Source organism: Harmonia axyridis, chromosome 3 (assembly GCF_914767665.1).
Source record: "Harmonia axyridis chromosome 3, icHarAxyr1.1, whole genome shotgun sequence".
Lineage (NCBI taxonomy): Eukaryota > Metazoa > Arthropoda > Insecta > Coleoptera > Coccinellidae > Harmonia > Harmonia axyridis.
In genome coordinates, this window is record NC_059503.1 from 26,406,979 (window position 1) to 26,430,146 (window position 23,168).

A 23,168-nucleotide genomic window follows, 5' to 3' on the forward strand; every position below is an offset into this window, starting at 1 on the left:
ATAGAATTATTCTTCGTCTAAACTCTGGTTTCCTCATATGCGCCATGTTTTTTGATGATTATAAGCATTGTTGAGTTGATTTTGTTTTTAATAATGTATTTATTATTGAAAATGAATTCAGGATGTATGAAGTTTATGCTATTCAGAAATAATATGAATAATATTATTCTATGTCTAATGTCTATTCTCTGCTCTGTTAGGTTATGTCATTAATTAATAATAATGAGAATCTTTATTTAAAAATTTTTTAATTCATTTAATCCTTGCGATTTATCTGAATTATCATAAAATCAAGTGAAATGGCGCATTATGCTGCAAATTTCACCACAACTTCACAATGTAAACCATCCGTTTTAGAAATTTTGGCTCAAGATTCATTATCTGAAATTTTTTATCCGGCTATACGAACTTTGATATTGGTAGGTAATCTAGTACAGAAGCTGATCCTGAATTTCTTTCGAAAATTTGTTTATAGGCATCTTCATATCCAGAAAAATACAACTGGTTATTTGAACATCATGAAGAAATTTTGCTAGCAATTAATGGACTATTACAATATTATTATTTCAAAAACTTTGGTAAATAAATTTTTTGTGAAGTAGTAAAAATTTATTAGTTTAGATGAAGTCAAACAGTTATTTTCCAGATGCCTCATTCTCAGAAAATTTTTACGGTCTCAAAAGAGTATATAACAATGATCAGCCACTGGGTGAATTCTGTAAATTAGTGTGTGCATCTTATGCAGCTTTCTTGCCTTATCTCAAAAGAAAAATGGAAGGGAGATATAACCTTTACATGGCCCAGGATATTGAAGGAACGTTGGAAAATGTAGGAATTACATCTATGTAGCACCTTACCTTGATATAAATTCATTTTAGGGCTTTACAGATCGAATGAAAAAGAAGTTTATGATGGTATATCCCTTACTGAAATCAGGGTGGTATGTTTGGCTAGTAGTTAATTATCTGAAATATATGGGTGGTGTTGTAGAAGGCCAGCTTCCCATATTAAATGTGCTGAATACTAAGTTGATTTATTCACCACAGATGCCAAGTTCTACAATTTGGAACATTTTCTCGATAGGAAATTTGAGGTTGTAGAATAATGGAATAATAGGCTTATCAATATTTTAATGATTTTAGTGCTGGAGATTTTTCTAGAAGTTTTGTCAAGAATATGATGATAAGTGCTTTGGAAGGTTTAGCATTCTACACTCAATTCATACAATCGTTGAACAATTTAAAACCAAATTTCAATACAGAGGCACTACCTAAAATATCAGCACCCATTGTGAGTACAGAGAATAGCCTCTTGTTTTGGATTTTCAACTTGAAAATAATGAACTAAAATATTCATTATTTCAGAGTTTTTGTGATTCATTTATCAATTTAATTTTTTAGGCTGACAATAAATCGAAAAATTTTAAGGAAAAATGTCCTATATGTAAACAGTACTGGAAGTTGCCATCTGTTTTATTAGTATCAGGGTAAATTCATAATCTTTGATCATGTTGGTCAGAAATTATGTCATTCTTTTTTTCAGATATGTATTCTGTTTTACTTGTATTATGAAACATCTGAGGGAGCACCAATATTGTCCTGTGACCAAAGTTCCAGCTAAACCATTGGATATAGTGCGAATATTCGAGGGAGAATAAGTAGTGATTTCTTATGTGATGCTGAATATGTTCAATTATTTGAAGATCATTGGGAATGGGAACACCTAGCATGTGTTAATATTTGTATATATAAAATGTATGATAATTTTAATAAAGGAAGAAAACTGATATTATAATTTCAATTTGATATGAATGTTTTATTGTAGTTATGGAATTTATGTGTATTTCAGTTATTTCAGTTTGATGTTACTCATACTAATAAGAATTTTCTACATTACTGAATTAGTTGCAGATTTTATTCTATTTGTTTATTTTCTCAAAGAATATTTTCTTCTGTCTGGAAGTTTTTATGATAATCCTAAATTTTTGTGATTCCAGTCATAAGATGAAATTTTTTTATGGGTATTTCCGAGTTAACTGTTAATCTACATCAACCTTCAATTAAATCAGAAGAGAACTGCTATTTCTCCATTTGAATGAAATTAAAAAAGGCTCAATCAACTAAAATATGATAAGGCATCTCTTTCTTAATATGTCAGCTTAAAAGATTTTAGACAAAATATAAAAAATCGAATGGACGCCTTTTTTATCTGGATGATAACCTTCTAATTCGGAAATTACTTTCTATGTTGGCACTCCGAACTTTCCCCTACGGCTTTATCTGTCAATTCATCAATTTGCCTTAAAGAAATCAATTCTGCCAAACAACATTTTTCAATGCAAAAATTACTAAATTATATTTATGGAAATATTTCATTAATTTCAATGAAAATGCAATGAATTAGAGAGAATAATGTATAATACTCGTACAGAAGGCTCATTCTACCACTCGTTCATTCCAAAACTCGCCACTTCGTGGCTCGTTTTTGAATTTTGAACTCGTGGAAGAATATCAATGCCTTCTGCACTTGTATTATTAACTATCCGCGCGTGACGGGTTTGACACAATCAAATATTTTTTTCTAATTTGTTCGGGCGACCGTCGTCACTGCGCTTTAATCGGTAATCAATATCCACTTCTAATTTGGTGGAACAAGATGGCCGTCTTTGTAGGTCGTGAGACGGACGGGCCCCAAGCGAGGAAGAAATGCGGAAAAGGGTCTCCGTAGGCTCCCAGACCTCCAGCGCGGGCAGGCTCAACTTCGTGGTGGTGAGAGCGGTGCAGGAGGCCTTCAGACAGTTCACCAAGAGTTCCAGCCTTTGTGGCTATCGCTACCTGACCGAGGGTTCCACCCTGGAAAGGTAAACACTGGTGTGGAATTGCAAGGCACAGCTAATAACATATTCTGCTTGGTTTTATTCGACTCGTTTTAGTTTTTTTTACGAGATCATAAATTGCTAGAGATTTTGTAAACCTTGAGTTCTTTATCCACTGATGATATTCAGAATGTTCCATCAATTTTATTCTGAAAATGATGTAGGAACCAAAATAAGAAGGGACATGGAAATGTACTCACTTCCATGCTCCGTAACAGAAAAGCTTTTTATTGAGGGTACAAACGATCGAAATAATACTTGAATATTTAATTATAGATATATTAATATTCAAGTATTCGATTTAGTAAAATAGAAATCGGATCCCGATTTCGTAATATGATAATGAAAAACGGATTCTCCTGTAATCCTAATTTAATGGTGAAGCTATCCCAATAATTTCGGAGTTATACTGAGTACCTATAGCACCCATAATTGCTTTGTGTCTAGTGAAATCTCAGACTACTAAAATAAATAGATCCATCTGCCGAAATCTCTAGTTTGTTTTTATTCCCTTCGAAATGTTACCATAGCAACCGCATAGTTTTCACATATTCGGATATTTCCGGACGAGTAGGCCTTCATTTAATGGTTTATTACTAGCAAAAGTATGCTAGCGTAGCAACACGACAAAATAATTTTTTAATTCCGAGATAAAAGATTCGAATTATAACGATACTGCGATCAGCTATTGGGGAGATGTATGACAACAAATGAGTGTAAAATTTCAGAGCTAAAAACTATAGTGACGCCCTCTACAATAACAATAATTGTTGTGAAGCCTACGATTCTGAAAGCAATATTAAAGCTCAGTATACTGTTATTAGTAATGAGTGAAATCTACATCTGAAAATATCTGAAGATGTCAGATTTGTACGGTTGCTATGGTAACATTTCGAAAGGAATAAAAACAATAATTTAAAAATTTCCGTTGCAGAAAGAGAGTTAAACAAGAAGGATGTAGGTACCTAATAAACAAACTCCCTGTGGGATTGGTTAGATTCCGTATTAAGAGTTGGGATACTGAACCATAGTGACCCATAGTATAAAGAATCATAGTTCTTTATACTATGACTAAACCAACGAATGTATGTAAATTGTGCGTTTGCCGAGGTTTTTAAACTGATCTTCAACTACTTAGGTATGATGGACTTAGGACCAGTTTCATAAAAGAAAGTAAAGTCTCGTTGTCCGTGAGAAATCTTCTTTACAATAAACCAATTTTGAGGTTAGGAAAAGGTTTGAAGTGTTCTTCCTCATATTGTTCCTTCATGGAAAGAAAGGCTTCCTTTTCTTCACACATGCTCTCTGACTACAAAATATAATCTAGTTCTGTTGTGTCATTTCGATCACCCGCTTTTCTCTATCACACAAACTTTTTTTGTTGAAATTATTCATTACTGCATCCTTGCAGACAATAAATCGCTAGTTCTCAGAGCAGCCAACCCTAAGAAATTTAACACTTACAAATAAAAGAATGCTTTCTCTAAAAGATGGTCGATATGTTCATGAAACCGGAGCAACTTTCAAGCTCCATTTGAAGGCGACTTTCTACTAGACGACTTCTTTACCAAGGAGAGCCTTTTCGGATGGATTATGAAACTGGTCCAAACAAACGCGCGAAAATCCTTATGCCCGCCACTCACGAAGCGTTTCTTCCAGCGTTTGGTAGCTAGCGTCGAAGAGATTCCAGTCGGGCAGTCAAGTTCATACTCTGATTTACAGTCGTACGGCCGTGTCCCGAGCTGTCTGACTGCAATCTCTTCGACGCTAGCTACCAAACGCTGGAAGAAACGCTTCGTGAGTGGCGGGCATTAGAATTATACAGAATTCCCGTTTTTAATCGGCATTTACTGATTTTCCATTTTCCACACGGAATAAATTAATCCCAGAATAATATTTTCTCTAATTCTGTGGTTATTCCGTTCATTCTTCCACATCCTGTAGAACAAAATCGTGCGAGAATATATCAGAAACGCACAGTTTTCATGGTTATATTTCATTATTATATGTTGGTACTCCGAACTTTCCGACACGGCTTTATCTGTCAATTCATCAATTTGCCTTAAAGAAATCAGATCTGCCAACCAACATTTTTCAATGCAAAAATCACTAAATGATATTTATGGAAATATTTCATTAATTTCAATAAAAATGCAATGAATTAGAGAATAGTTATTTATAATACAAGTGCAGAAGGCATTGATATTCTTCCACGAGTTCAAAATTCAAAAACGAGCCACGAAGTGGCGAGTTTTGGAATGAACGAGTGGTAGAATGAGAGTTCTGTACGAGTATTATACATTATTTTCTCTAATTCATTGCATTTTTATTGAAATTAACGAAATATTTCCATAAATATCATTTAGTGATTTTTGCATTGAAAAATGTTGGTTGGCAGTACTGATTTCTTTAAGGCAAATTGATGAATTGACAGCTAAAGCCGTGGCGGAAAGTTTGGAGTACCAACGTTTAATAATAAAATATAACCATGAAAACTGTGCGTTTCTGATATATTCTCGCACGATTTTGTTCTACAAGATGTGGAAGAATGAACGGAATAACCACAGAATTAGAGAAAATAATGTATAATACTCGTACAGAACTCTCATTCTACCACTCGTTCATTCCAAAACTCGCCACTTCGTGGCTCGTTTTTGAATTTTGAACTCGTGGAAGAATATCAATGCCTTCTGCACTTGTATTATAAATAACTATTACCTGATATTATTATACTCAACTAGATATTAGTAATTAAGTAGTAGGTAAAGCAGTTGATGTTGATGTAGGTACACGGCTTTTAGATAATTGATACTTAAATTGAGTTAAATTTTAAGATGTATATGGCTGTTGATCCACTTAACATCGTTAACTTCTGTGATATACCTGAATTTGTACATGTGGCAAATGTTCATAACGGACCCTACCATTGTAACGTTGGAGAAGTTTACCCTGCCTATCAGAGAGGTGCCATTTCCTGGAATATCCATCTGCAACATCAACAGAATAAGCAGGAAAGCGGCTTATGCAATGGCGATGGAATAGTAAGAAACTGTAAACAAAAAAATTTGGTTAACTGAATTTCTCCCTTTATAGCGCAAAAAATTCTCTTCAGAACGTCTCTCTCATCTTCGAAGACATCAAATTTTTGGGAAAGCTTTACGATTTCAGCTTTTCCGATCAGGAAGAAGAGGCGATTATGAGGTTTCAGAAGTTCCTGGAGGAATACGATCCAGACAGACCTTTGGAGGTTCTCAAGGGGGACTTTAACGTGTTGAAGAAGATGAGCCAGGTGAAATGTTGATTTTTTCGATTTGGTGTCATTTTGGTTTATTATTTTCAATATCTAATAAACCTTTGGAATCTTTCGAGAAAAAAGTTTTTTTGTTTATTAGGCAGCAAAGTAGTAGATTGACTGCCGCGGCTGACAGTTCATATGCCGAGCGAAGCGAAGATAGGAATTCAGCGAAGGCAACCATCTACTTTTCTGCCTAGTTGAACATATAAATTTTTGTTTGTTTTTTCCTTCCTTCAAAATCAATTGATCGTCTTCACGATTTAGAAGGTTCAATACGGTGTAGCAACCGCTTTGTGTACCAAATAGCATATACTTAATTTCAGATAAAACTTCTAGACATTGAAGAGTAAGATTTTTTTTATTCCAGTTTTAGATTCTATATTTCAAAAAATAAACTGCGAAAATTCACGAGGGTTTGAATTTATTTTTTCTCCGATTGACAACAAATATTGATTTTGCAAACACATACCAATCAGCAAAGTATTACTTTTCCTGCCTAGGCAGCAAAGTAACGCCTTGCCTAAGTCGCTATCACTCTCCATAATATGAATCTATCCAATATTTTTTCAAAAAAATTTCAGATATTCCATAAGTTGTCAAACTATAATAATTATGGACATATACATTTCCATAGCAACCAACCATTCCAACAATTGCTATTTCAATCAAAATCCGTTTTAATTTATCACTACAGGAAAAATGAATAGATTGTGAGAATTGTGATAATTTGCAAACACAGTATCCTACATACACTGTATCCGTAAAGTATGGAACAAATTCATTTTTAGCTAAACAGACCATTTTAAGAAATAATCCTCAAACACGTCGATTTTTTATTTTAATTTACCGTATTTTAATATAATAATCTAATATACAGGGTGAATTACTTTCGATTAACGACGTCATTGTTTTTTTTTTAAATGGAACACCCCCATTTTGTTTCAATTTTCCTATTACTCAGGCTGAGCTGATTCCAAAAACGTATCAAATGTTGATTCTAATTGGTACAGGATGGACAAAAATACAGTAGTTTTATATGTGCTCATAAAGTGACGCGTAACATTCTTTATTAGTTAAATTAACAATATTATCAAAAATAATTATTGACTATTGTCTAGAGGCAATTGGTTTGAATGTAACACCTTGTAGTTTGTTACATTTTTAGATTAATAAAAATGAGCTGTTTGGTACTTGTGGTCTAGCAGACAGAATGTTAATTTATCTAATAATAGTATATTATTCAACGAGCGGTAATGTAGGTCATAACTCACGCAGATGAAGTTTGCAGCACGAGCCGCAGGCGAGTGCTGTAATTCATCAAGTGAGTTATGACCATTACCGCAAGTTGAATACTATACTTTATCTACGACTATATCAATAAATACTAAGAAGAAAATACAGACTTAGAATATAGACAGAAGGAACGGGAAACATATGTGCTCGATCCCGACTACAAGAGAGGTGGAAACTTAGTGTCACCAATCACAATCGAACTAGCTTCGGCTAGCTCGAATCCAGTACAGAGTACAGACATAGAATTATATTGAGAACCTTTAATAGTTGCCTATAAAAATGCATTAAAATATACCAAAAAACATTCCCTGTGAACGACGACTTAATGACCTTACTGCTACAAACTCCTCAATATTTTTTTTGGGCAAGTAATTCTGTATGGTAACATTAGCTGTTTGTCTTTTGGAAATGTATACCTATATAATATTTCATCTTCACTATCTGAATTAATCGTTTTCAGTAAAACATTCACAATTATTAGATATCAACTTAATTTGAAAACGTCAAAATTATTAAAGTGACATTCCCTCGGACATTCCTCCCCTCAATAACAATAATGGAATGTTCCCTTTCGGCCAATCGAATAGAAGCTGAGAAGTATAGAAGCACAGATCCATATTTTCCGATTTATTATAGTGAGTTATAGTAGTGAGTTATTATAACTCACGATGTTTGTTAATAGATACTATTAATTGCTCAAAAGCAGTTGAATAATGAATATATAATTCAATAGGAGTAGATAAAGAATGTTACGCGTTACTTTATTAGCACACACAAAACTATTGGATTTTTGTCCACCCTGTACCAATTGGAATCAACATGTGATACATTTTTTGAATCAGCTCAGCTAGAGTAATCGGAAAATTTCATGGAAAAAATTGTTCTATCCGACGGCAAAATTATTGAAATTAAGTTAGGTCCACTCTGTATACATGGAATGCTAAGAGAGTTGCAATTATTATATTTTCAACAGGAAAATCCTAATTCTAATAGTTTTTTTTTATCCGGATTTCGTTGATATTTTCATATTTTTTCTTGACGAGATATTTGTTGTAAAAAGAGGATAGAATGAACCATATTGTCAAATTTGCATTGTTTTATTAAACAATATGAATTTTGAAAGTTACAGTTAGCCGGAGATTGCGTCGACATGCTATCAGACTGCAGATGGGGCGGCATCAACAGGCCGTGTGCTGACCTCTTCATCAACGAGTTGACCATGGACGGATTCTGCTGCATCTTCAACTACTTCAACAAGAACGATCCAAATATATCCAAAATTATGTATGTGTCGAAACGTAAGATTCATTAATCTACTTTAAGATGTCCAAACAACCCCAATATGTGCCAACAAATTTGACAGATGGAGAGGAATCAAAACACATTTTAGGGATACGATTTTCGACTGAATTTACAAGTTTCTGCACTAAGAGCACACTTTCTTACGTCCCATATGAATGAAGGTTTTGTAATAACTCAACAATATTGAACTAAACAACTAGAAATATCTAAAAACACTATACAAACTCACAAAAAACAACCGATGACAGATCGCGGGAAAGAATGCAGCATATAGATAGATGCAAAATGCTCGACATCTAGAGAAAAGTCGCCCAAAGCTTTTTTGACTTCTTAATCATATCAACCCTCATTTATTTTTAACTTTTCATAAATACAGTGCCTCAAACTCGATATCCAACTAGACGTTTCTGAATAAAGGGCATAGGAACATTTGGTTTCTTGTGATTCTCCAGATAAATATGAATATCCCAGAAAAGCACTGATTTGGTGTCGTAGGATTTGAGCGCTCTTTCATTATATTTCCTTAGCGCCATTGGTGATGATATCTTGAATAATTCATACAAACTAAATACGTACCTGTAGTTACGAAAATATTGGGTAATTTTCAACTAGAATTTTTGATGGTTCTGGTAACGCGATGAAGATAAAACTTAAAACTATTTTTATGAAATGAAAGGGTCATAATGAAAAAATTGGAAGATGTGGATGGAATTTTGTATAAGGAGAAGATTCATAACATCAAGGAATAGCTATATTCCGAAAATTATTTTCTTTGATTGAACCATTTATGAGATATGGCTGAAAATTACATTTTTTATCGATTTTCATCAGCCTGTATCATTTTAACCGAGCCGAATAGAGAATATGGTAAGGGAAAAAAGTGTTTCTTTTGACCTCAGGAATCTTCGGTTGAAATATATCTACAAGTCAAAGACTTACCCTGTTTACCAAAATAATTATCCTAAAAATTAGGTACTACAAGCTTTTGATAGCTCAAAAGCGCAAAATACTGAAACACTTCGATAGATATAGGTATACATTTTTTTTCAAGGCAGGAGAACAACAACAAAACCCTGCACTCCACAATGTTCGGACGTAACTTTGGGCTCTCCTTCACTTTAAATACAAATCTGAGCGATTACTTTTACTCCCCAATAGCCACCATGGGTTCTAAAGTAAGAAAAATAGTTTTCTTTTGTTTGGAGGAGATTCAATGTTTTCCTTTCTGTAGATTCTCATCACATCGGCCGAAGATTTTCCTGATACCACGTCAGGTAGCTTGATAGAGAAATTGGTTCCTGTCGGGGTCGAGGCCAATCTAGAATTGACAGCGCAAAGTATTTACACCGTTTACGAGGCAAAGAAATATTCCATTGAAAAGGTATGTTTTATTTGTGACTCTATAATTAGATAACGCTAGTTATATTGTCAATGTATTCAATGAGTTCACTTGGAAGCGTGCCTTGAATTCAAGATTTAAATTTAAAAGATCGTCAAGAACAGGCCTAAGGCCTAACATTAGAAGAAAAAGAATTCAAGGAATTAATGATATCTTCCCTCTACACAGTCTAATCATCCACAAATCCAACCTATTTGCGGACTACCCTACAAATGCTGCAACTTCGTTGCTAACATTATCGAATATCAAACCGATTTGATCTTGCAGCAACCTATTTGCCAACTTGGAATACCAATCACCAACTAGCCCACAGACGAGCAACTTAGTCGCCAATATGACAAATTGGCAACTTGGTTGGCAACTAAGTGGCTCGTCTATAAGTTGTGTATATGACTTGATGATGCCGATGATGGTAGGTTTAACACAGAAAGCAGTTGATGTTTAATTGGCTTGATAAAGCTTGCCTTGACACAGAAGTTTTCAATGAGATTATTGAATATAGTTTTACCTTTCTGAAAGCAGTGCAGATATAAAGTACCTATACATGTATTTGCACGGCGTGCAGAAGAATGTAACTTTATGTTGACAAATGAAGATATTTTTATCGTAAAATATTTAACCAGGAAAAGTTGTTAAGTGAAAATTTCCATGATTGATTCTATGTATATTGTGGCGTCTTCCAGCGTAACTGTATCTTCAAACACGAGGTGCGCACCATCTTTGGTGATTATTCCCAGAGTGACTGCATCATGGATTGCAAGATAAGGAGTGTAGCCGCCCTCTGTGAGTGCGTCTCTTTTATGCACATGAAGGCTGCTTTTTCTGGATTTGGTTATCAGTGCACCTTAGCCGACTTGGCCTGTCTTAGCAAGTATGCGGCCAAGTGGAGGCAGATTTACCCCAGGGACTACATGGAGGATGGTCTTGAAAGGGAGAAGCAGGACGCTCTCAATTGTCGAAACTGCTATCCGGAATGCGACACCTCTAGATATTTCGTCAACAGTGAGCAAGGCAACATTGCAGGGTAAATAATCTTTTGGAAAAAAATTACCTATTTGAAATGAGAATCCTTTTCAGTTCCAATCTCAACTACAGTATTGTCAACATATTCTTTGAAACGCCATACGTAGAGCAGCACAAGCAGGATGTGGTTTACTATTGGTTTGATATGATCAGTATGAATCCTTTTTTCTTGAATTTATTCTTCAACTGAATCAATATTTTTCAGGTATGTTCGGAGGCATTTGCAGTCTTGTTATGGGCATCAGTATCATCAGTTGTGTCGAGGTCATTGTTTTTTTCACTTATAAGATAGCAGAGAACATTTACAAGTTTTCTAGGTAGTTCTTTCAGTTTTCCGCAACTTGTTTCGATTATATTGACTTTGAATAAACGCATCTTTTGATTCAGTTTGTTATTAAGCTTCAGAAAGAAATTCTATATCTCTATCTATTTTTCAGGGAAATTATCATCTGAAGATAAAATTTCGTTGTTTGAAAACGAAATTATTCAACATTATAGCAACAAGGGTAACATAACGTGTATCCATTCAGTGTATTGCGTTTTTTTTAAATCACTTGTCAATTAAAAATTTTTAATTAACTTTCAGAATTTATTACACATCTGTCCAAACAAGATGGCGACTGGTGCTATAACAGATTTCAACATAAATTTATAAAACTTTCTTTAAAAAACATACATCAACATTCAACATTCACGTTTTACATTGAAAAAAACTAGAAACACTAGTGCAGTAATAAAGGTTATTGATGTTATTATGGCGTTAAGTGAATGTCAAATCATGATCATTATGTGAACATCAATATAGGGGACATAAAGGAGTTCTATCTATAATCTATATCAACCTATAATAATGGTGAATAACAATGGTATCATGCATGAATTAGTAAGCTCTCAAAAGCTTTTCTCGATTTTTTTATAACCTAGGTGATTTAAAAACATCTACAACTGTGTACGGACTGTAGGGAGTAGCTGAGGCATTTACTTTTTGAAATAATAATCATAGATGACTATCAATCTAAGGGCGGAGCTCAGATGGACATTGCATGCCCTCCTTTTCCACCCAAAGCCTAATAGAAGGACAGTTATGCTAAATTTAATGGAAATGGCAAAATAAAACAAGAATACCTACTAAGGGAATTATGGATCGGGCAGAAAGTCACTTTGAGATCTTAGTTAAATTATTTATTAAACGTCTCCATGATCTCGGCTATCTTCAGGAAAAATCACCCTGAACCTGAAGAACATGAAGATGGTCATGTGAATGGCTGAAAGCTTGGCGACATTTGAAAAAGAACTCTACTAAGATCCCAGAGGAACACTCTGCCCGATCCATAATTCCTTTAGTTCAGTTTTACAAGTCGATATTTTAGGCAAACTAGATCCCACACTTGATGCAATATTTATATGAGACAGATAGTTGAGAATAGCATCGAATATAACAAACCTGCTTTCATGTATTTTGTAGACCTTACGCAAAGTTTCGATAGAGTGCAATTGAAAGACGTTCTACAATTACTCAAGAGACGGAAAACTGACCACCGGATTATAAGAACCTTAAAGATCTCAAAGCCGACAACACCACAACAATTAGATCCGGTAATCAAACGTCGAAGGAAATACCCATTGTAGATGGTACAAGGTAAGGAGAGAGCCGAAGCCCAATCCTCTTCAAGTTAATCATGGACGAAATAATCACCGAGGTTAAATCCGCAGGAAGAGGATACTCAAAGGGGCACCAAGCTGTAAAAATTATCTGCTAAGCTGACGACGCAGTTCTTATAGCCCAGAATGAGGACGATTTTCAGAGAATGTTGTACAAGTTCGAACAAGTATCATAGACATTCAATATCTGTACAGAAAACGGAATCCCTTACAACATCCAATGAACCAAGGCGTTGTAAATTAGGTGTCTACAATCAGACAATCGGGTAATGAGTTTTAAATACCTACACGTTAACATTACTAATAGCAGCAACCTGACAATGGAAGTGAATAGCCAGGTGACGAAGGCTTCTATTATATCGGTCTTTTTGAGGGACACCATTCGGAGAAATAAGCATATGTCCATTAACAGCTGAGGTGAAAATAGTGCGAACGACAACAGGATATAATTTGAGGGTTCACCAGAGAAACAACGAGATAAGACAACGCTGCGGAGTAGAAAATGCTCTCAGATGGTTTGAAGGTAGAATAAGAGGCTGGAGAGATCATATAGACAGGATGGCTGAAGAATGAAGATGGGATTGTCAATTGTCAAGGAAGTTGTACCGAGCAGGAGAAGACCTCTAGGCAGACCACCGAAAATATGGTACGAAAGCTAGAACTCAGCCTCTCAAGAATGAGGCCAAAGGGTTGCTACAAAACAGGACGATGTCCTAAAAAACGAGGAAGGAAAAATATCTGAGACTAGAGTTGTGAACCTTTGCCAAGGTAAGGGTAATACATCTGTGAGCAATAATTAAAACTGAACAATTGTTGCGAAGGTGAATTTTCAAGGAACTAGACAACGAAGATCTATGAGGGGACAGTGATCTTAAAGCAAATAAAGATATTTTTGATACAACTTACAACATAATTGAACCTAGGTTTCGCATGCCTTTAACCAGAGGTATTATATTTATGGTTATTCATTTTGAATTTCTGTTTCGTCACGAAATTTTGGTGGCAAACCTTTGATTCGGATTAAGCACACCAAAAAGCAGATGAAACCGAAGATATCGAAACTAACCCAAAACTTTCCTGTGAAAGACACTTATTGACTGGACTATTGAGACAACTCCGCCAGTGGACACACTGCCCCAACAAAATGCTGATCCAATTCTTCTACATCAGCTGCATTATCTGGAATATTAGCTTTCTTTTCTCATCCTACATTTAAATAGATAGATAGATGATTTATTCGTCATTCACTCAATACAAGAGTCTTGACACGTCATAAAATTATAATTAAAAGGTAATAGAATTGGATTATAAAAAAATAATTTCATATGTACAGTCAATATGGTCAAATACAATATACAATAAATATAATATTATATACAAAGTTTTCAACAAAATTACCAGTACATAAAACAGCAAACATTTTCTTAAATAAATAACATACAACATGATATTTCAAATGTGCGAACAGTAATCACGAAATTCTTCAATGGAATAAAAAGCATTTTCAGCTAGGAGTGACTTTATTTTTGTCCTAAAAAGTGAAGGTGTCCTAGAGTCTTTTATATTAGATGGTAACAGATTATACAGGGTGTTTCCTAAACATGCGGCAAAAATTCAGGGGGTTGTTCCTTGGACTATTCTAAGAATATTTTGTCCCTTGATGATTTTTGAAAAACCTATTTGTTTCGAAGATATAGGGGAAACAAAATTTCAGATAATAACATTTTATTATGAAAAATTACATGAAAATTCAACTCAACCTACAAAAACCATAAATGAAATGCATGTCAGTCATCTCGGTGTTTGTATAGCGATTCATAATAGTCAAAGATAAAATGTTAATTGCTAATACATCACAAAACGAATTCAAATGAAAACCGTGTTTAATCTGTATTCCTTTACCATCTGCACTTATCAATTTTTAGTCAAAAAACTGGCCGTTTTTAGTAATTGGAATGTTGTTAAACAAATTTAAAAATAAATTGTACCTACTTAGTAAACACAGTGCGGTACGCATTTTTATTTAAACTATTATTAATTTTAAAAATATGAAAAATGTTGTTCGCCCTGTATCTTCGAAACAAAGAGGTTTTTCAAAAATCATCCAAGGACAAAACATGCTTAAAATAGTCCAAGGAACAACCCCCTGAATTTTTGCCGCATGTTTAGGAAACACCCTGTATAGGGACATACCCGCATACATGGGAGATTTTTTGTACATTTCTCGCTTCGGTCGCGACAGCGCAAAATTGCTATTTTGTCTAGTAGAGTAGGTGTGTACATCACTGCAAACTTTAAGGGAACTTTTTTTGTCATGGATGTGGGACAATAATTTATGAATATATATAGAGATAATGGTTAGGATACCATACTTCTTGAAATAAGGTCTACATGACTGTCTATACTGGAGACCAAAAACTAATCGGATGGCTCTCTTTTGGGCGATGAAAACTCTTTGTCTGTCGGTTGCCTGACCCCAGACTGTTATTTTGCATAGCTCAAGATAGAATGAATATACGCGTAATAAACTTCTATTAGTACGTTAGACTGAAAATAATTTTTCAGTACACTAATTGCATAACATGCTCCGTTAAGCCTTTTGCAGATTCCATCGACTTGTGCGTTCCAGTTAAAATGTTCGTCTATTATGACGCCAAGAAACTTTGTTTCTTCTGAGCTTCTGAGCAAAATTTTGTCAAATTTTACCTCGATGAGATTTTTTGGTCTGCTTGAATCCATCATAACCGTCTGATCTACATTTATATTGAGATTGTTTAGGGTGCACCAGGATTGAAATTGATGCAACTTGATAACTTAAGTTCTTCCATGGACAATTCGAAGTCTGATAACTCAGAATTTCCGAAGAATAATTCATTTTCTCCTCGAGTTTTTCCTTACGAATAGCTAAAGTTTTTTTTAACAATAATGCAGCCTACGTCAATCCGGTGGATCCATACGGTCCAGCTGCGTCCCAAATCGAATTACAGCCTCCCCGATCGAATCGGAAGAAACCAGATGAAATCAAAGGATGCCGAAAGAAGGTCCCGTATAGGAGTAACAAGTTGATTAAAGACCTATGTTCTCACAGTATGTCAGCGTGACGTCGATCTGAATAGACAACAATCAACACCCCCCTCCTTTCATCCCTTTTAGGTCTACGCACACTTTTCCAATATCAACCAGATAAGGGAGTCGATTATTAGAGTGATTCTTGGCCGGACCGCGATTGTGTTTTCGCAGCGGAAAATCTAATAACGCCGAGATCGCGCCTAATCAAATCAGCGTCGCGACGAATGAATAGCGACGTCGTCGTCCCGGTAACCCGAGACAATGGGGACGCTGTGCACGTCGATCTACCAGCTCGCAATTACGGGCGATCTGTTGTCTTTCTGAGGCCGCATGGGCAGGACTGGACTCAGCTAGAAATATAAGGTCGATTGGTACTGTAGATATTGATTTTATTTATTTCAAATGTTTTGAATCGAAAACAATACTCAGGTCCCTCGGCTCATTTACTTTCCATGTACCTGCATAGGTGTACCTACAACTTAGCTTCCACCGTTTTTTCCGAAATTCGAGGGTTTATTGTAAAAAACTGGTTATACATTTATGATCCAAAGTTTTGTTCATCGCTGGTCACTACATTCTTTCAAGCAGCATACGAATCGCGCGTTGAAAAAACTCGTCCTTATTTGAAGTGATCCACAAATCGATCCAATTTTTTACTTCTTCATAAAGTGCTGGTCAGCAGGACATGTACCATTGATCTAAACAAGTGATAGTCCGAAGGAGTTACGTCTGGAGAATACGGCGGGTGGGGTAGGATTTCTCATTTCAACGTTTCTTGACCACTTTCGCAACATGGGGTCGAGCATTGCCTTGCTGTAAAATCACTTTATCATGTCTGCCGTTGTATTGAGGCCATTTGTCTTTGAATGCTCGGCTCAAACGCATTAATTGCGTTCGATGACGATCGCCTGTGATTGTTTCAATAGGTTTTAACAACTCATTATACACTACTCCGAGCTGGTCTCAGCAAATACTGAGCATGACCTTGGAAATATTGTACTTATTCGGTTTGGCCGGGATATCTCCATAATTTTCTGCGCTTGGGATTATCGTTATAAACCCATTTTTCGTCTCCAGTCACAATGCGATGTAGAAATCCCTTCGTCTTTGCCTTGCAAGCAGCTGTTCACAAGCAAACAAACGCCGTTCAACATCTCTCTGCTTCAACTCGTACGGCACCCAATTTTCTTGTTTCTGAATCATTCCCATGACTTTCAGGCGTTTTCAAATGGCTTTTTGCGTCACTCCCAATGATCCTGCCAATTCTTGTTGCGTTTGACACGAGTCTTGATCAAGTAATGCCTCCAATTCTGCATATTCGGAAACCTTATCTCTTCTACCGCCATATGCTGCACTTCGACGTCAAAATTAACGTTCTTGATGCGTTGAAACCACTCTCGGCACGATCTTCCATAAATAGTGGCCTAACCATAGATATTTGAGAGCTTTGATGAGCTTCAGCCGCAGATTTCTTCAGATTAAAGCAGAAAATTAAAACCTCCCGCAAATGACGAGAATTTAGCTTGTAAGTTGAAATGTTCAATCGAGAATAATTTTATGATGCAGACACAAATCGACTAATATTGTATCAAGAATTCTATTACGAAAAACGCTTAATAGTTAACAAGTTTGTTGTTACTGTTAAACCTTTGATCTCACCTGTGTGCTATAATATGCCACTAGAGATATTGAACTGAACCGTGGGCTAATTGAAAGAAAAGGTTCTCTGGTGATATTTTCAGAGAAAGCAATCCCAACAAGAAAAGTCATAGATCTTCTCTCACATTCTTCTGTGAAATATGGATGATACGGATTATTTACTTTTACTTCTCTATATAGCAGCAGCATATTCGGGAAAAACATCAGTTGTATTTAAGTTCTTTTCTTTTGTTCTCCTACACTACTGAATAATTTTACTTCTTTGATGTTGACGCAATCATTGATAAAAGGACATCAGTAGTTTTATGATCATTGTCCTCTGCTACAAGGGTTTTCTGAGATTATTCAATGGTCCAACAGAATCTTAATTTGCAGAATCCTGAGTATCTGGGCGTTTCTGCTGGATCAAATTACACAGTTGGAACATTTCGATTTGGCTCAAAATCCTCTTACTAGGAAACAGAAACTGTTGTTTCCTGAACTGACAACCCGAAGATATTGCAATGAATGTATTAAGTATTCTTTAAAACATTGGCTATTTACACTCACATTTGAGAAAAAGATGTACTTACATTTAACGTATTTGAGTTGTGTGAAGCAGTTGTAGCAGTAGGTACTACCGAAAGAAGAAATTTATCAAATGATATTAGTTTTGGATGCAATTTCAGACTGTGGTGTTAGTTGGTCCACACTAGTACCTGGGAAGGGAATGCCAACCATCACCTTCAACTTTTGAACAGAAAACTTTCAGTATGTGCATCTCTAAAATTCTTTGTCAGTCGACCTCTTTTACACTGACCATCAGGTACTGGATATCGACAACTTGATTTGTTGAATATTGTTGTATATCTATCTATAAGGTAATAATTTTTTTCTTCTGGTAACTGTATTGATTACCTATCGAGATTTGTGAATCTAATGTTCTTCACGAATTAACCTAAACTTATACATTTTCAACAGGTTGAATATTAACATTGTCACATTGACTACCGATTCACCAGGAATGGATATGTTATTGATTACATTAGCTCGGCATCTTTCTATAGCGTCTAAATTCGAAATGCTTGATGCATTCCATAATTCTCAATTCAATTGATTTTACTTGATGATTTCTCCATTGGGAATGGTTTATTTTAAAAGGTGTGAATATATCGACTGGTAAATAATGTTAGATAACCATGAACTTGAAATGTGTTTAGGTTTAGATAATTGTTGCTTTAGTTTTTTAGAAACAAACCATATTCAAAATCAAAATCTTGATGGGCATTGCTGGTAGGTACATGACCAACGGATACACCTACCATAATATGTATATACGTATGATTTTTTATCTTTCTGCTTCCGTTGGTACTATTTTCATAAAGTGAAAAAATTACAACTAGATCTTGAAATAGATATAAGTGATTTATTGCTGTCCTAACATTGTGCCCTTCTAAGTTGTGGTGGATCAGCACAAAACAGATTATAATTTCGTCAGCATGAATGAAATTTGCTCACATTAATAGTTACCGTTTCAATTTGGTTGTACTAAAGGTAGGTATCTATTTTTTTTGTGTTTTTCGCTGGACATTTTGAGATGATGAGCATAATTCTTTTGCCCTACAGTCTGCTCCCTATTTTTTCAGCTGTATCGATTATGTGCATATACATGCGCTCTCCGCCTACAATGCCGTTGTCTATCATTCTGTTCGTAATTGTTTGTTGACTTTATTGTGAAGTATTGAGTGGGATACCCATATTTATGCGTATCTAACTTTCTCATAGCAGGTGCTCCTTTTTTTGATGACATCACTTATTTCGAAAATACACATGAATTGTATGTAATAATCACAAATTTAATGCTAATCAACTGCCATTATTGATTGGAAATACAGAATAAAAGATGATTAAACCCTTTTTTGGATGCGAAGCAACATTTTTGGTTCAATTGTAACCTGTACCATAACATATCTTGACTTATACTGTAAATTGGATGAATGTCGGGGATTCAGATTAATCGAGATCTTGAATCACTCATGTGATTCATGGACACACTAGAATGCACACAAAAATGATCTGCTGATAGCTGTGACTCTATACTTCCACGTTCTCCTCTCCTGAAGAGTCAACAAAGTATATCATTTTCTGTGTTGTACGCTTGTAACCTTAGAAAATAGATAGATTATTATTAATGTTCTAAGCTTGTAACTGTATCATCTCCCAAGAAGTTCTAACTTGCACATGCGCAAGGCACACCGTATATTCTGAAAGCTAATAATTCTAATAAAAATAATATGCTTCAAAAGGTCGATAAAATTTCAAATTGAAGAGGCCACGAGTTTGATAAGAACTATCGTCCTAATCAAGGTAGTAGTACCATAGTATAAGGAATGGAATTCCTTATACTATAGTAGTACCAACCTGAAAATCTCAATAGAAATGTCAAGGAATTGGTACTCAGTGAGTACATGTGTAATATAATGAAGAAAGTAGTTATTTTAGGTACATCAAGGAGGTTGGAAAAATTCCTAGGAGGTGACGGACAGGTCCAAAGAGCGATGGGACTACTAGGACCTGAAGGCCGACTAGGACCGGACACACCAAGATCATTCCTTTCGATATTTCAAATATTCCTCTTAGCGGAAAGGGAGAAAGCATACGGCGATACAGCGTTTTATGTCCTACGATAATAGGTTTAATACTAAAAAACGGTAACAGGATGAAATAATTAAGGTTTTTATCCCAGTATACTCATGACAGCAATAAAATACACAAGAACAAAATTGAAAAAGGCGAGATTCAGGGTACCAATACTGTTCAATCTCTTCGATAGATCTGGAATACCCATGCCAATTTCCATTGAAATCAAATTAGAATTGTAGGTAGAAGTTGAGGCTGAACAATGGATGTGAGGACACACAGATTGACTGATAAACAGACATGAAGACATGAAGTTGTTGAGTATGGTCTGAAATGAATTTTAAAATCAAAATTCGAAAATTTTTTCATCTCAAATGCATTGCTATCAGTGCATCCACTATCTTCGGAAGCGAAGAGACCTAGAAGCGAAATATATAAAGTATATCCAAAGAAAGTTTATATTTTTTTTAAGCTTACTATTCGTAGGAGTGCGTGAAATATACAAACCGGTAGCCTGACTCTTGGAAATTTAATCGTCATGGAGCGTTTCTCGAGAGCGGATCGCGCGTGGTGCGTACGCAAATTTTACCTAAATGGTAATTCTGCGACTATATCTTCTTCTTCAGCTTTCACTCATCCAGTATCGGACATAGGCCTCTTCCAGTTTCTTCCATGCTTCTGTCATTTGCCGTTCTCCTCCATTGTTTTCCTGCAATAGCTGCCCTAACTACGAACCTGCAAGCTGTCATCAGGAATTTCAGTGTTAGATTGAATGATTGCATAAGAGGATAGACAGTATTTTCATAATTAATGAACATTTTTTCGACAAATGGTTTATTTCTTTCAATCTTTTTTTTTACATATAAACTTTCTTTTGAGACATCTTGCACTACAGTATATTTCTGTCCCGGTCGGATGTTTTTGAACCATCAGTGTACAGAGTGGGCAAATTACTATGTTTCAGCAATACAACTTTTAAACCAGAGGAGATTTCTTTGCCATTTTTTGAAAGCTTAATTTTTACTGATTTCAAAAATATAAAACATCGTATGGTTTGTACCAATACAAATAATAGAAAATGGTCAAGAACCTTTTTTCTAAGACTCTCAATATTTCAATGGTTCAACTATTGATAAGTACAGAAAAATACAGCTTCCTATAACAAGAGCGATCATGTGGATATTTTCGTTACTTCTGAATCCATTTTGAGATATAAAATTATAAAATATATCTATCTAGATTCGAATTCCGTGGAAATTTCTAAAAAGCATAGACATAATGGGATTGGTGGAATTAGAAGGCACTTGTTATAGAAATCTCTATTTTTCTGTGCTTATCAACAGTTGAAACTATAGAAATATTGAGACTCTTAGATGAAAAAACTTTCGACCATTTCCTGATAGTTATATATTGATACAAACCATACGATGCTGTATATTTTTGAAATCGGTAAAGAACAAGCTTTCAAAAAATGCTACAGAAATCTAGTGTTTCCATTAAAAAAACATAAGTTTGGGTCATAGCTTCGTAATTAAAAAATCCTAAAAGACAAGCACCCCACTGGATTCAACGTAAAGAAGTGCCTGTAGAATGTTATAATTTCAGAGCTCTTTCATCAATATTAGCGGAGATATAAATTTTTTTCGATATCGGCATTTTTCCAATTTTCGCTTATAACTCAAAAAAAAGGGGGTCAAAAATTAATACTACTCCTGTTAGTTTCTCAGAAAAAAAGAACGAGAATAGGGTATCAGATGTCGTCTATCTCCTCTGTAGTGCTAAAACATCGAAATTTGCCCACTCTGTAGAACCAAGATCAGTCTTCAGGCCTATATCTTCTAAAATTTTGTTATACAGGGTGTCCCGTAAAGACCACGTCAAACCGAGGGAGAATGTAGATCAAAGGATAACCCACCTGCTATGATAAAATTCTCATTATAAAAGTCTTACCGTTTTCGAGATATTTTTTTGTTTTGGAAAATAATGAATGTTTGCCCCTTTCAATAGTTTCCTTACGGTTGGTACAATTTTACATCTTTTTGGTTAATTATAATAACGCATCCGCAATTCGTCTTCATCACGTATGGGTGTTGCGTATACTTTGTCTTTTAGGCAGCCCCAATATTAAAATTCCAGAGGATTTAGGTCTTCATGTACCCATCCTTGATACAGGAAGACTCGTCGCTCCAAATGATCTTATTAAAAAAATCTGGATCTGCATGATGTTTTCGCAAAATTGAATTTCGTTGAGGTGAATAATTATGCGAGTATTATTTTTGCACGTAAACAATTGCCATTGTTCACTAAGTAATGCAACATCGAAGATTTCTTAACTGAATTGACAAACTTCATTTTGTCAGAACGTACCCATTTGGATAAAAACATCCATATCTTTTTTCTTTGAATAACAAATGACTTGTGTGATACCTTTTTGAAATCACTATGAAATAGACAATTTATTGGTGTAATGTGCAGCAGTAGCTCGGTACATTTTTTCTCCACTACGATGGGCTAAACTTCACGAACAAAATAATCCACTACCAAAATTTCCAGTAAAAATATTTCTTATAGTCCCCCTTTAAAATGTTCGGAGGATATTTTTGATGTAAACGTTGAAATAATTCTTCAGCAATATTTTACTGAAAAAATTAACCAAAAAGATGTAAAATTGTACCAACCGTAAGGACAAAACTATTGAAAGGGGCAAAAATTCATTATTTTCCAAAAAAAAAAATATCTCGAAAACGGTAAGACTTTTATAATGGGAATTTTATCATAGCAGGTGGGTTATCCTTTGATCTACATTCTCCCTCGGTTTGACGTGGTCTTTGCGGGACACCCTGTATGCTGCTGGAAAACCTGTAGCTGACGATGACACTTTTGACTTATTTGTCGATACAGATATAGAAATATCTGTAGGTCTTTTGGGAGAAAAGTTCCACAGTTCATTGATTTATGCTGGTGAGGTTAAT

The 23,168-nt window shown here is 35.1% G+C and overlaps 2 protein-coding genes across 4 annotated transcripts; both read left to right on the forward strand.

Annotated features, from left to right (window-relative positions):
* The first annotated feature begins 201 nt into the window (after positions 1 to 201).
* On the forward strand, positions 202 to 1,786 carry LOC123675707 (peroxisome assembly protein 12). Of its 2 annotated transcripts, none has more exons than XM_045611168.1 (7): positions 202 to 419; positions 476 to 578; positions 647 to 828; positions 879 to 1,093; positions 1,143 to 1,290; positions 1,401 to 1,486; positions 1,543 to 1,786. In XM_045611168.1, the coding sequence occupies exons 1-7, from the start codon at positions 300 to 302 to the stop codon at positions 1,655 to 1,657; spliced, it is 969 nt and encodes a 322-aa protein (XP_045467124.1). In that variant the 5' UTR covers positions 202 to 299; the 3' UTR covers positions 1,658 to 1,786. The 2 variants fall into 2 exon arrangements, with proteins under 2 accessions (XP_045467124.1, XP_045467125.1); XM_045611169.1 differs by having other exon boundaries at positions 879 to 940.
* Positions 1,787 to 2,548: 762 nt separating this feature from the next.
* LOC123675708 (sodium channel protein Nach-like) lies at positions 2,549 to 11,569 on the forward strand. 2 transcript variants are annotated; one of them, XM_045611170.1, is made up of 9 exons: positions 2,549 to 2,860; positions 5,710 to 5,916; positions 5,969 to 6,164; positions 8,587 to 8,747; positions 9,817 to 9,940; positions 9,997 to 10,146; positions 10,848 to 11,188; positions 11,242 to 11,339; positions 11,393 to 11,569. In XM_045611170.1, exons 1-9 carry the CDS (start codon positions 2,706 to 2,708, stop codon positions 11,506 to 11,508), a joined length of 1,548 nt encoding a protein of 515 aa, XP_045467126.1. In that variant the 5' UTR covers positions 2,549 to 2,705; the 3' UTR covers positions 11,509 to 11,569. The 2 variants fall into 2 exon arrangements, with proteins under 2 accessions (XP_045467126.1, XP_045467127.1); XM_045611171.1 differs by having other exon boundaries at positions 8,593 to 8,747.
* Positions 11,570 to 23,168: the final 11,599 nt, after the last annotated feature.

Excerpts from the sequence above, each read along its gene's own strand:
- LOC123675707 (XM_045611168.1), top strand. The coding sequence starts at position 300 with ATGGCGCATTATGCTGCAAATTTCACCACAACTTCACAATGTAAACCA. Across the intron at positions 829-878 it reads TTGAAGGAACGTTGGAAAAT|GGCTTTACAGATCGAATGAA; the intron begins GTAGGAATTACA and ends AATTCATTTTAG. Across the intron at positions 1,094-1,142 it reads TTCTCGATAGGAAATTTGAG|TGCTGGAGATTTTTCTAGAA; the intron begins GTTGTAGAATAA and ends TAATGATTTTAG.
- LOC123675708 (XM_045611170.1), top strand. The coding sequence starts at position 2,706 with ATGCGGAAAAGGGTCTCCGTAGGCTCCCAGACCTCCAGCGCGGGCAGG. Across the intron at positions 6,165-8,586 it reads TGTTGAAGAAGATGAGCCAG|TTACAGTTAGCCGGAGATTG; the intron begins GTGAAATGTTGA and ends GAATTTTGAAAG. Across the intron at positions 9,941-9,996 it reads TAGCCACCATGGGTTCTAAA|ATTCTCATCACATCGGCCGA; the intron begins GTAAGAAAAATA and ends TCCTTTCTGTAG.